The sequence below is a fragment of the Prunus mume genome, linkage group LG5 (genome assembly GCF_029339155.1).
Source record: "Prunus mume cultivar Tortuosa linkage group LG5, ASM2933915v1, whole genome shotgun sequence".
Lineage (NCBI taxonomy): Eukaryota > Viridiplantae > Streptophyta > Magnoliopsida > Rosales > Rosaceae > Prunus > Prunus mume.
The window spans coordinates 6,488,875-6,502,700 of record NC_142702.1 but is presented as its reverse complement, the minus strand read 5'-3'; the positions used below and the strand labels follow the sequence as shown (position 1 = coordinate 6,502,700).

The window sequence follows — 13,826 nt, the reverse complement described above, 5'->3', positions numbered from 1 at the left end:
TGATCCCTGTAGTTTGATACCCCTCACAATTTAAGGAAACATCCACATTTATGTCCAATTACATGGCAGAAAGTAAACAGGTTCCCTCATATGGAGGTGTATTTTTGCCTACTTGTGGCATCTACCTTATTTATGGCTTCACCTCACAATTTGGTATGACTTTCCAGTTCAGTCCAGGCTCGAATTTAGGAATTAGGGCTCCTCAAAATGTTTTATTCATAGGTTGAGATTTTGTTCAATTTCTCATTCTGGCATGTAAGATTTAGTTTTTACATTTCTAATTTTGATATATAATTGCATTTCATTGAACAACTTGTTAATCCCTTCATATCTAGGTCTACAACTACTATTGTGTCTCCCTTGGATTTTATGCACCTTAATAAGCATGTCAAACTCTGGCACCAGCCAAGCATCAAGGTGTTCATTCCGCAGTAGGCAAATGAGGGTGGGAAGGGGAACCTCAAAGACACAAAGGAGTCGTGGAAGGTGCTTCTGGAAATACAATACATCATATGTAATTAAGACTGACCCAAAAAAAATACTGATTTTGTGTTGTTTCGGAATGTAGAAATGTGAGATTTCTTATTCTAGAGCCAAGTTTGGATTCGGTATACACAAGGAACATCTTATTGTGCTGGATTTATATGGGATGATGGAATCAGCACTCGTAACTTGATGCATAATAAACCATCTATAGGAAGTCAATCAGACATGGAGAATGAACCTGCTAGAGGGATTAAAGGATTTAGTGGTCTTCATAAAATAAAACCCTTAAAACAACCGGTGATTTAGTGGTGTCAATTTGCTAAATGGAATTAGGAATATTGATAATATCCCAATAATTCCATCGAAATTTCTGTGTTTTTGGATTACCGATTCGAAACCATTGATATTTTAGACATTTATGATCGTGATTGTGTATTCAGTTAAAAAGTGGAGTATAAGGGATGTAATGATGGTTTATTTCACATTGTGGTTGTGGATTGTTAATGAGTTTTGAGTACATCTTAGTAATGAAATTCCGTTTGTTAACGATATTTGCAATGAAATTCCGTTTTGAGTACCACTCAACTTTCAAATCAAAGACATGCAAATGTATTGGATTCTAGGAAATCTAACAATAAATAAGGGCATTTTTGTCCAGCTAAATTACAATGGGTATCAAGCTATATGGATAATGGATCAATTACAACAATTAAAATAGCAGGAATGAAAATAGAAATCGGGCAAACTACAAGGACCAAAAAGTTACATTTTTCCCTTTAAAAAAAAAATTGAATTCAATACTCCAAACCTCCAAAGCAGCGTCGTCTTGGCGCCAAGGATCCTCTCCTTACAAAAGAGACTGGTCAAGGGGTAGCGCGGGCGCGGGAACACAAGGCACAAGGCAGATCAACTATTATGTCTCATCCCATCGAAACCTTAGGGTTTCGTCCTCCTCAGTTCTCCGAGGTGCCCTCATTCAACCTCTCTTCCATCCTATTTACCTTTTTGCTAATATTATAGCCTTCGCAATTTGTTGGGTTTTCGAGAAATTTGAAGAAATTTGTGAACTAGTTCTTTTTATTGTTTTCTAGATTATTTTTGAAAGAGGTAGAGTGGGAAAGGGGAAATTCAAAGTCGGTTAGTTGATTTAGGGTTGCTTGCTTGTGTGGAGCGATTAGGGATTTCGAATGCTATGTAATAGAAAATCTGATATTTATAACCTGATTCGTTTCTCTTCCTTGGGTTTCCCGTAATCAAATGACTTGGGTAAAGTTTGATGCTTTATTGTAGAACGAATGAGATAAGTATTTGGCTTAATCGATACGAAATTTGTTGTACAAGGTCAGAACCCAGAATGTGCATAACTTTTACTTCATTATTTGATGTATGAGTGGTCTTATAGTGTTTTCTTGTGTTTGTGGTTTATGAGGTGAAAAGGGTATCCGCTTTGTATGTTGTTTAAGCTGTTGTGAGTGTATATTTTGTACTTAAAGCCATTCTTTGGATGTTTTTTCTTTCGTTATGTACATGAAGATGTTAGTAGAAGTATATTACAACTGAAGACTAAAAACGGAGATTCGTTTGATCACCTGAGTGTGTGGTTTCGTTTACAAGTTAATCCATGCCACTAAGACTTGCCCTTGCTCTATATTTGAAAAGGGACATGTTGGCCTGAGGTGGCAATGTCTAGTGAAGTTTCTTTTATATACAAAATGTTAAATGACAAATTCTAAATTGCATAACAGAAATGTTAAATGTTATTTGTATAATCATAATATTAATGAGTTATATATTCTTCCCCGATTACTATGTTAGTCAATGGTGTTATTTAATTTTCTGCTAATTACAGGATTTAGCTTGGCTTCCTGGTTGGCTTCAGCAGCATCAGAAAGAACAATGGGAGGAGTGCATGAACGAGCTTAAGAGTACAAACTTAGAGCTAGGCTCCAAGGTTGGAACTAGACCTATACCAACCACATTATAACTTTTACTGCTTATTCTAAAGCCAAGAGGAATGGATTTAATGGGTCAAGTTATTTACTCATGTGTCTTCTTTATTGCATTGGGTAGGATATGAATTTTTTCCAAGGAAACACCAATGAAGGGAAAGATGCTAATACATTGTCGAGTGAGGAAGGCAGATGCAACCGTTATCATTTGTTCTTATCTGGGGAAGACAATTCTGCAGCTGGTTTTGCTTCATCTCCTGGAAATGTAAGCTCTTAAGGATGCTTGCCAAAACATGATTTTAAGTTTTTCATGTTCAATATATATATGTATTTTGATTTAAAACTTGTACATTAATATATTGTTGTTGATCCTGTTGCTGAATCTTCCATCTTAGTAGACACAAGATGAAACACTGTGATAAATGAATCAAGCTCTGCTTCCAATATTTGTGAATGAAATTGCCTAATACAAGGCCAAATGACAATTAGTGGTCTCTGTATCGGAGTTTTCATCCATATGAAATTAATGTAGGTAAGCAATATCAGAAACAAAATAAACATCAAGACACTAATATTTTGTGTGGTTAGATGTTTTAACCTACATCCGCATTTGAATGACACAAGACTTAACGTTGAAGGGGGTTAAATGTAGACAGTTTTACTTTATAGTATCTACCCAGATTTAATGTATTTTCACTTCAGTTTAAGTGCATACTTAAATATAAAAAGAGAGAGAGTGCATAATATAGAATAACAAAAACCTAACTTTATTTAATTTTAATTATCCATTCTCAATTGAATGTTCAAAACTATGATTGTATGACAATCTAAAATGAAACCCACAATGACAAGGAAATAATAAAAGCTATTAAAGGCTACTAAAAACAATAGAAAATAAATAAACTTGCCAAATTATTATTTTTGTGTCTATGCCTAAAATCGGTATGTAGGCCTCCATGATTCCTATCATAACACACTAATACATATACATATATCTATTTTCTTGTATAGGTGCTTCATTTCCATCTTCATCTTTCTTCAAATGGATCTTCACAATGTAGCCCAACTCAACCTTTGGATACTTCTCTAAATCATCTTGAATTCAATAAAGTTGTGCCTGCACAACTAAATGACACCTCAGTGGGTTCCAAAGTGAAGAACTGTTCGGAAATCTACCTGAATGTTGGTGGGATAAATTCTCTACCTCTAAAGTCCATTCAAAAACCAGTAGAAGATATTGTTCCACAAGGTCCCTCCAATACAAAGATATCAGCAAGCCATTTTGGGGGAAAACTTAATGCCAATTATCTCAAAGCAGCTGACATCACTGATGCAGTTGAACTCTCCATTGCAGCATCTGAAGCATTGGTTATACATGAAACTGTGATGAGTGGGCTGGCTTCAGAAGTATTTCCAACTGCAGTGGTACTGGAAACTGCCCTTTGGGTAAAGAAAGCACGGTTGGAGTGGCTAGAAGATTCCTTAGATAGCCCAGCTGAGGAAACTGACAAGGGTGATTCTCTTTCAGACTTGGATGATTTTACGATGGCTGATGTGTATGAAGATGTAGGACTATCTCTGAGTATTCCTTCTGATGAGTGTGCTCTTGATTCAGCTATTTCTCAAGTCAAAGAGACTCCTGTCTCTGAAAATCAGTGTGAGTGTGTAAATCTATCTGATTCTTTGGAGCTCAAGGCTCAACATGTCAAGTTTGATGATATCTCTATGCAAAGAGAACTAGTAGAGAATCTGGTTACGGATATCAGATCAAGAGAGGATTTGCGTCCAGCATCTGTCAATTGTGAGAACAAAGAGTTTTGTGACAAGCCTGTTCCAGGTTTGAATATCTGCAGTGTGGCTAGATATGATCCTTCAGCTCTGAAAAGTTCAGATGGAATCATTATGGAACAGGTAAAAGTCATATTTATCTCCTCTGCTCTTCGATGCTCACCCTTATTTATTATATCAAACTGGAAATATATAGAAAAATATCTTTATCCCCTCAATTAGTTTAAGGCTATGGCTTCACTTTTTTCATGTACTATGGTAAAGATATACTACGGCCTAGATGTAGGAATTTTTATCTCATTCCAATTGGGACTTATTCTGAATTTAATTGTGCAAGTTTGGCTTCCAGACAGTTGCCGCTATGGTGGATATAGCTTCTAATCAGCCTCAAGACAAAGTAAACTTTCGTCCAGATGCTTGGAATTCAGGGAATGCTAGTAAGTAAACATTTCCTTTTCCATGCACCTCCTTCTCGCCTATGATTAGGCAATACTTGTGTTTTCTTAATTTCTTATTTATTTATTAATTTTTATTTTTATTTTGTTTTCTATGTCATGTAGAGGGAGAAGATCAGATAACTTATTTAGCTTCAGACAAATTCAGGAGCCGATGGTTAGGTGGTTGGACAGGCCAAGTATGTGCTCTAATTTTTCATTTATCTATTTGAGTTTCAATCTTCCCATCTACCCTTACCCAAATATTAAGTTTCAATCTGTCCCTTTCTGTTCCTCTTCAAATATCCCTTTGGAAAGGAAATTTCTGCTTCTCCACAGTTGAAACAAAATAGTAAAACTATCCTGAAGTGTTTTGCTGGTGAGACAAGCTTTCTCTCAGAATCTGCAGATATTGCTCCAGACATGAACTCTTTCATGCAAGTGCATGAAATTGAGTCATATAGAACATCAGAGCCGAGCATAGCCTGTGCTGGTTTACATGACGAAGCTAATAAGGAGATATTTGTTTCTCAAGATTTGGTGAAATCGTCTAGCCTATCTTTAGTTGATCCTCTTTGTTCCGTTGTGCCGTGCAGTATTTCTTCAGAAAATACGAGTCGTACAATAGCTCAAAATCAGACGGATAAGGAAAATGATACTGAAGAATGCTTTAGACCCACACCAAAACATGGGGTGGATAATTCACATAAATCCTCAAATCTAATTATTGAACTCCACCATGAGGATGTGCAAGCTATGCCCACAATTAGCGGGGAATGTTCTCCAGTCAAAGTTCATAGGCAGTTGATTTCACTCAGGACATATAGTACGCTTCTCCCAAACAATGTTTCCATTTTGGATCGGAGAAGCCTTTATCAAAATCAGTCACTTGAACTAGAATGTGATCAGAGGCTGGTTCCCTTAAATAAGAATGCGGGATGCATTAGATCTTTTGATAAAAGGAGTTGTAAAGAGCCCCTTCCTTGTCAGCCTGTATCCTGGGATACTGCTGGAAGAGGTAATGAGGAAAAGGGTGAAACTACCCTAAATAGGAATCCAGCTGCAACAATGAAAAATCAGAAGAGGAATTATCATGAGACTGCAGAGCATGGGTTTCCAGTGCAGGCATCGAAAAAGAGGAGGCAGACTGTTATTTTTAGTCATAGGGCACATCTCGGTCTTCAGGCTCCCAAACCTTTTATGAACAGTTCCACTTGGGAGAAACAAACCAAAATTTCATTGGTACCAGAAAATGTTGCTAAGCTCCAACAAAACAAAGAACTGCACAATATACAATTTGAATGCAAGAATTCCCATGACAGAGATGTTTCATTGAAAAAGAGGGTCCGTTTCTCTGAAGCAGAGATTCCAGTTCAGCAGAACAAGAACCTCCAAAAGCTAGATTCTTCAACGAAAAATTGTAAGCCTTGGCTATTGATTCTCTATCATTCCTTCCAAATTGATGAACATTACAAATTGTTATAATTTATTTTGTTGCTTTAACTTCAAATTTAGGCTCAACTGCTCAAGCAAGTAAAAGGTGGAAGAATTCTAAGTTTCAAAGTCATGAGAAAAGTTGTCTTACAAATTGTCACCATAAGTTTGGGATGAGATTACTATTTCAAGGTATAGAATTCCTTCTTACAGGATTTTCTAGTCAGAAGGAAAGGGACATTGAACAAAAAATATGGAAACATGGTGGTATTGTTCTTTCTGATATTCCTTCTCCAAATTCAAGGGGAGAGAGAAGCTTAAGATCTAATGGCTATCAGCTTCCTATTATTCTATGTTCAAAAAAGGTCAGCTTCCTATTATTCTTCCTTCTATTTCTTATTAATCTGAACTTTAAACTTAGTTATGATGTATCTGAATATGGCCCTAATCAAGGTGGGTGACTAACGAGTTAATTGGAATTTTTTGTTTAATATCTTGTCCTCTTTCTTTTCTGGTTTGTTGTGGTGCTTCAATGTTGTCAATATTTATACATTTAATATATTTCATGCAATTAATTGATTGTCACTGGTGTTTTATAAGTACCGATAATTGCTTCTGCCGTCTATGCTTTGCTTTCATCAGCCATCCTACTTCATATTTTTTTCGTTTCTTCTACATACATATTATTGCTAATTATTCTCATTTATGTGTATGCCACAACCATTTATCTTTATTTTATAGAGATTCTTAATCAGTGATTGGTTCTCTTCATATATTTTATTGTAGCCTGCATTTCAGTTTCTACTGCATAAAAAATTGTAGGTGACAAACAGATGGCATATAGGTGTCAAGTTTCTGACATAGCTTTCTTCAGTTTTTTTTATAGCAAATATAGATGAAACAAATTTTCGTAAGGTTGATGGGTTAATAGTTTGCGCAAAACATTTCATATTACATTATTTTATATGTTGTATCGACTACATATATATTAATACAACAATGTATTTTGTAGTGCTTTGGAACTTGCTCACCTATTGTATGTCATACGCTATAACAGTAATAATTATCCTTTATAATTTGTATGATCCCTCAAAAGATGGGAAAGGATGAGGGATATTACCAAAGCATTGCAAGTTTGAATTTTCCAATTTGTGCAATCTAATGTTGTATAATTCTGTTGTTTGCAAATATTTTACCTTTACTTATCACATGTTATGTTTTGCGATGAGGGTGTGCCTTAGTGCATTGCAATGCTACGGGTTTGCTCTGCATGATTTATGGTTGTGGGTTTGAGTTGTGGTAACAGTGCACTGGATTGCCCTTTTTATGTGTATTGTTTTGTGATAATCACAAGAAGGTTTTATAATTGGTGGTACTGCAATTTCTTAGTCACATGTTACTTCTTTATCCATTGCAGCTACAGACCACCAAGTTTTTGTATGGGTGTGCAGTGAACGCCTTCATATTAAAAGTTGATTGGCTTGCTAATTCAATTACATCGGGTTGTATTGTACCACCTGAGAAGTAAGTGCTGCATTTTCCTTAAATTTTTACCCTTGATTTAGTGGGGCTGGGGATAGGTTACTGTTTAGATTCTTATACACATGTGACACTGATTTTTGTTCTCCTGATTCTTAGTATAATGCAATAAGACACAAGGATCCTTGTTCTTTTAGGATATTACAATAGATTTCGTAGGCTAGTTTTTTCATACTCATGAATTTTATTTGGGGGGCTTAAACTTTTTGCGGTCATGTGAATTGGTTACTTTTCAATGGTTCCTGATTCTAAACCAATATCTTTGTTAGATACATGATTCTACTGAATCGAGTTGATGCGGAGCATATTATGATCAGGAAGCCGTTTCATCACAACCGTAATTATGTCTTTGAGAGAGTAGGAATCATGCTTTATGGGAAGCACAGTTTCTACGGAAAATTGGCAAAAATAATTAAGGTAGGGGTCCCTGCCTGTTGTTCTAACCTTAATACACCCTGGAAACCTGAAAGTTGACATACCATCTTATTTCATCTTGGCTTATTTAGTTTGTTTTAGGAGCAACTTCTCTTGGGGCTGTTGCCATCTGCTCCTGCTAGCTCATGATTACACATCTCTTGCTGTCAAAATAATAATATATAATATTGTCGCTCTTGGCAGAAACTAAATTCATTGTCATACCATCAATTATGGTCATGGCACACATCTTACTCTAGTCTTACTAAATGTTTAATTTTTCTGAGTCACTAACTTATGCAGAATGGAGAAAATAATAATCTAGTGTGCAACTTATGCGTTGCCAATGACCCTTTGGTCTTGTGCCATTTAGTCTTCACCTTGTTGAAGGAGGTCCCGAGTTCAAATCTCATGGAATGAAAGTTTCTTTTGTTGTTTAGTTAAAAAATAATAAAATAAAATCAAGTGGGTTTGTATGTGTTGTGGGAAACAATTGCGTGCAATAAAGGACTTCTGTTATCTTATCTCTTGCAAACTGACCTCAAATTCGCCCTTGAACAAACAAGCTATGGTTGTCATCTGATTCATTCTGTTCGTATTTCTGTATCCTGCAGCATGGAGGCGGGCGGGTCTTTAAAACCCTCCAGTGGCTAGTCCATAGTTTGGACAAAGAGAAGGTTTCTTTGGGAGCCATTGTTACTGAGGATGAAATTAGGACATCGCGTCACTTGAGGCAATGCGCCTCTGAGCAAAAGATACCAGTGATGGTCAGTAATTCTTACTTTCTTTTAGAAGTGTTTTGGATTACTTTTTATGGCTTATACAAAAGCTCAAAGAGCACCGAACATTTTGAAAAAGCAATTGTGACAAATCCCTTGCTTTCACAATGATGTGCTCACATGCTCTTTTCCTATAATATTAAACTTCAACCCTTTCTGATTTGAGTAAGCATCTGTTGCAGCCAGCTAGCTGGATCATAAAAAGCTTGCACTCAGGAAAGCTCCTTCCATTTCCTGATAAAGGTACTTCCTCTCTTCCTGCAATTAAGATTCCATAGATCCCAGTTTCCACAAAAATGAGTGAAGATGTTTAAAATTACCGTTTCTTTAGCAGCATATGTAGTGGATTTGTTGTGTGCATATGTAATATTGTAGGATACAAAATAATGTAGTTTTGTAATTTATAATTCCAATTTCAAATTTTTAAGAGCTTGGTTGTGTCAAGTATAAGTTATGCTACATACATATAAGTTTCCTTGTAGTTGTCAAACATGTAAGAATGAAAATATTATATTTTTTTAAATTACACCCATGCCTTTTGAACTTTTATCTGTGTCTTACTTGGGTGCTTAAGAAAAATACCTTCTAAAGTTGTTTTAAAAAATCACCCTTGTTGCCAATGGGTCTAGCTCAGTGGAAAAAGACATCGACTTGCAAACCAGAGGTCTCAAGTTCGAACCCCCATGACATTTTAAAAACATTTTTAGTTCAAAGAAGAAAACTTCAGGAAAAGTAATCAATTAACATGACCACCATAACTATACTCAATGACTATAATAACTATATTATGATATCACCATAACTATAATAACTATATTACGCTACATCCATATAAGTTTTTCCTTGTAGTTATTTATATAATAACTATAAATATAAAATAGGAAAGTAGCATCTTTATATTAATTGATTCACAAATAATTAAACTTAAAGCAGAGCCATACATGCATGCATATCTTAGAGGCTACCACAGTCATAGCGGGTGTGGCCATGTGAGTCACTGAAAAGGACGGCCAGGAGGATAATGCATATGAATTTAACAAACTGTGATGAAGCATCAAGCATTTTCCCAATCAGGTACATCTGCAGAGACAATCTCAGAATTCGCATCTTACGTTCTTTCAGGTATTCATCAAATGCTTCCTCCACCTGCATTTTAGTTCCTCTTCCGTTTCGATCGATGTGAATTGTTCGAGCCAAGCACCGGGCAAGAACAACTGCATCTTCCAGACAAGCTGAACCTCCTTGTGCAAGAAATGGACCCATTGCATGCATGGCATCTCCTGCTAGGGCCACCGTCCCTTCGCGAAACTGTCTTCGTAATGTGTCCCATGGTGCATGGTATCTCAAGTACTCTGTGAGATGCAAAGAATCCAGCTCGCAATTCTTTGCCATCTCTGTGATGCTTGTAGGGAAGCTCTCCACAGAGTCCAGTGCCAAGTTCCGGACCAGTTTCTGGCTCTTGGAGGCCATTGAATCTGTTCATAATTAACGAGGAAGAAGGATAGAGGGAAAGAAAAATTAATCAAAATTTTCCTGTGTTAAAAGTTCACGTAATAATATAAACAAACAGATTATGATGCTCCTAATTTTATTTTTCCGGCTGACCTTATCGCAAAAAGGACTTTGTTTTTCAGACTAAATTAGTGAACCATTTTCTTTTTGTTGACATAGTAATATTCTAAATTACCATAATGCACAGAAAATGAGGAATCGAACTCGGATTTAATTAGTCTTTGCAAAATAATGTCGTTAGTGTGGCCTAAAATATGATCCCTTTAGTATTATTTTAGGTATAAGTTACAGTATAACATTGAACAAAATAATATATAATATTAGACCTGGACAAAATTACCTTGACAAGTACATTTTCGAGTGATGAACCAATAAACTAGGTTTTCGGTCATTGGCAGCTGTCCCACCTGAGTATCATCTTTTTTGGTTAATCTGAACTGAGAGCCGAGTTCATGCCCATTTGGATAACTCGTGAAGCCTCTTATCACACTGATGGTGAAAATTTTCTCAGCCTTCACCCCCAGCATATTTGATATGGCAGAGTTCACTCCGTCGCATCCAATCACAACCTGCCACCAGATATTTGAGGACATAATTTTTCTTGCATTGTTGCAAAGCATGGTTAGTAAAATATGGGATAAGTGTATTATTTGGAATTTTGGAGAAAAAAAAAATACGTTGAAAAATTCGGCCATTATTTAGTATTTTAATATAATTTATTAATTTTTTTTAATGTATATAATCTTTTAATCAATAATGTGTGAAAAATACGTGAATTTTACCGGTATTATTCACAGATTTATAAAAAAGAAGGTGAAGAATAAGTACGTAGTATAGTATGTGTATTGTACCTTGGCGTTCAAAAGTCTTCCACCTTGAAGTTGAAGAACAGGAGAAGAAGTTATGGGATCCAGCTTAATAGAAAGCACTTCGCACCCAAAATGAAGAGTGTTACGTGGCAAACTATTTGCCAAAATATCAATGAGATCAGTCCTTTTCAAACATCTCAATTCTTCTTTCCTGTAAATGATTGCGTTCATAATTGATGTAACCATTTTTTTGGGGAAAATCATTGTCATGCTCAATTTATTTATGTTCAAATTGGATGACAATTTCATCATATATAAGGTCACCAATACTTATTTAACAACACTTTAAGTTCTCTTGCATGAAATTTGAATTCATAATCTACTTTGACACAACGAAAAATAAATGCCATTAAACCAAATGATTATCAATTTTGGGAAGAGTAGTTAGTTTCTGTTAAATGGTGGATAGAGTCCTTTGTAGACATCTGATGGAATCTTTCGGGCTCTAAAGGTATCTTTCCCACAATAGGAGGCTCTATATACATGCGACTCTATCTATATTTGGGAATCTAAATTTTTCTATGTTGTAATTTGGTTGAAATACTTTCTTGTTTTGTAGACTTATTATGTGTTAGTTTTCTTATGAACATTTCAACAATTGGACAAGATTCTGAAAACAACATTTTATTTTATAAACTCTAAAAGTAAAAACAAGTGGCACACTACTTTACTAAATAAAAAAAACATTTTATCCCATCTATATGTTAGATAACAATAGTGATAATTGGAGATATGTCTAATTCATTATGGTCTTCCATTCATATCTCATCTACATTCGTCAGATAATAATGGTGGTAGTTGAAGATGAGTCTGCTTGATTATGTTCTAACATCCCTATTTCATCTGATCAGGTTTATCATCATACAACAATCAGATCAAATCGTTTCATCTCAATTTCATCCATAGATTTCTTATCTCTTATACCACCATTTCCCTTATAAATATTAAGGCCTCAAAATACCAACCATATTATTTTCAGAACACACTACCCCCATTCCTCTATTCTAAAAATTCATTTCTCAAACCCCAAGACAACAATGTCTGGAGATGGGTATGATGGGCTTTTTGCTTGGGTTGCTACATCTTGCAGCCTGATGGTGGTTCACCTTGATATACAGCCCTCATCGGCTTGCAGAAGTTATGCCAAACTTAACCAATCATGCATATGTGAGAAAATCGTCTTCTCCTTTCTAACTTTGCCTCCAAAAAAAGAAAAATGTAAACAAAATCTTAAGAACTTACCCAACAGGTATTTCTTTAAGCTCGTCATTATTGAGTGAGTGGAATTTTCCCCTGCAAATAAAAAATTGAACATTAAATCATATAGAATAGTTTATCTGTTATAAAAGTATAAGTATGACATTAAATTATTAACGTTGTGGACTGTACACAAAAATGAGAAAGGCCAACTGTAAAAATATAAAAAAATATATAAAAAATTAAAAATTAAAAATTAAAACTACATTTTAGAGAGAGAGAGAGAGAGAGAGAGTTACGAGAGTATAGGAATAGCAGTTTCTCTAAGGTGAGAGGCAACACCAAGTTGATCAAGTGCACGCCAGCCGTTTGGATGCACGATGATAGCTGCCCCTGTAGCTCGCAATGCGTTTGACCTTTCCAGGACCACGCTTCTAATGCCCTTTCTGCCAAACAAATTAATTTTCAAATTAACACCGTTAATTATAAACATCGAAATCATCTAATCCTTCACTTTATAAAATAAAATAATATCTTAATCTAGTTTCTCTGCCTCCCTCATCACTCGTGCTAGTTGCAAGGACTTAAAACTCAATCATCATTTGCAAACAACTTAACTTCCGGCTAAATTTGTATCATCTCAACTGACCATCTTCCGTACAATTTCTCTAATAAAGCAAAATTCATTTGTAATAAAATATACATCAAAACGATCTAGTATATATACGAATAATATTCTTTTGAGAATTGAATTTTTTTTTTTTTATCGTAATTAGTTTTTGAGAATTGAAAACTATCTAGTATATAAACCCTTATCATTAACCCAGAAATTAGTTTTGATGATGAAACCAACGAAGTGTTAGATAAAGAAGAAGAAGAATAAGGTGGTGTAAGAGTAAACCTGTGAAGAGCAAGGGCAGTGGCAAGGCCGCATATCCCACCACCCACGATTACAATATTCTCTTTTGTATCACCAATCTCCATATCTTGCCTTCTTTTTTCTATTTTCTGTTTTGTTTTTTATTTAATCCTTTGGCTTAGAAAAGTAGTTGAGTGTTCATAAGATGCTACCTCAGGCTCCTGGCTAGGCTGCGGTTTAGAGGGCTTTGCTCAATTTCATTTAATAATTCGCAGCAGAAAAACCAAGGACTGGCCAGCATTCTTTTGCATCTTCAACTGCATTCCTCATGAGACAAAATGCGTGACAAAATGCTAGCCACGCATTCTTTTGCATCAATCTCTAGAATGATTTAATTATATCCCATGTTAATGGAGTATTTATGCTCATCACTTTAACTCAAGGTGTAACATCCTCCTCAAAATTTGACACATGTCAATAGGTATAACTATAGTTAACTTTTTTATTTTTGATGATATTATTATGGGAGGGAAAAATTACAATGCTTTTAATAAAATTTAAAACTA

At 35.3% G+C, this 13,826-nt stretch overlaps 2 protein-coding genes across 3 annotated transcripts; one reads left to right on the top strand and one right to left on the bottom strand.

Moving 5' to 3' along the window:
• Nucleotides 1-1,269: 1,269 nt before the first annotated feature.
• Nucleotides 1,270-10,489, top strand: LOC107882059 (uncharacterized). Of its 2 annotated transcripts, XM_089053350.1 has the most exons (14): nt 1,270-1,452; nt 2,336-2,437; nt 2,557-2,700; nt 3,447-3,948; nt 4,051-4,346; nt 4,561-4,660; nt 4,784-4,857; nt 4,976-6,077; nt 6,173-6,456; nt 7,509-7,615; nt 7,900-8,047; nt 8,659-8,811; nt 9,006-9,066; nt 9,946-10,489. In XM_089053350.1, exons 1-14 carry the CDS (start codon nt 1,402-1,404, stop codon nt 9,978-9,980), a joined length of 3,159 nt encoding a protein of 1,052 aa, XP_088909476.1. In that variant the 5' UTR covers nt 1,270-1,401; the 3' UTR covers nt 9,981-10,489. The 2 variants fall into 2 exon arrangements, with proteins under 2 accessions (XP_088909476.1, XP_088909475.1); XM_089053349.1 differs by having other exon boundaries at nt 3,447-4,346.
• LOC103330824 (monooxygenase 1-like) lies at nt 9,592-13,583 on the bottom strand. The gene is made up of 6 exons (XM_089053351.1): nt 13,303-13,583; nt 12,701-12,847; nt 12,447-12,497; nt 11,187-11,355; nt 10,676-10,904; nt 9,592-10,298 (listed from the first exon to the last, which is right to left on the bottom strand). Exons 1-6 carry the CDS (start codon nt 13,383-13,385, stop codon nt 9,778-9,780), a joined length of 1,200 nt encoding a protein of 399 aa, XP_088909477.1. The 5' UTR covers nt 13,386-13,583; the 3' UTR covers nt 9,592-9,777.
• Between the last annotated feature and the right edge of the window lie 243 nt (nt 13,584-13,826).

Excerpts from the sequence above, each read along its gene's own strand:
- LOC103330824 (XM_089053351.1), bottom strand. The coding sequence starts at position 13,385 with ATGGAGATTGGTGATACAAAAGAGAATATTGTAATCGTGGGTGGTGGG. Across the intron at positions 12,498-12,700 it reads ACTGCTATTCCTATACTCTC|GGGAAAATTCCACTCACTCA; the intron begins GTAACTCTCTCT and ends TTTTATTTGCAG. Across the intron at positions 10,905-11,186 it reads GAAGACTTTTGAACGCCAAG|GTTGTGATTGGATGCGACGG; the intron begins GTACAATACACA and ends ATCTGGTGGCAG.
- LOC107882059 (XM_089053349.1), top strand. The coding sequence starts at position 1,402 with ATGTCTCATCCCATCGAAACCTTAGGGTTTCGTCCTCCTCAGTTCTCC. Across the intron at positions 2,438-2,556 it reads ACTTAGAGCTAGGCTCCAAG|GATATGAATTTTTTCCAAGG; the intron begins GTTGGAACTAGA and ends TGCATTGGGTAG. Across the intron at positions 6,078-6,172 it reads AGATTCTTCAACGAAAAATT|GCTCAACTGCTCAAGCAAGT; the intron begins GTAAGCCTTGGC and ends CTTCAAATTTAG.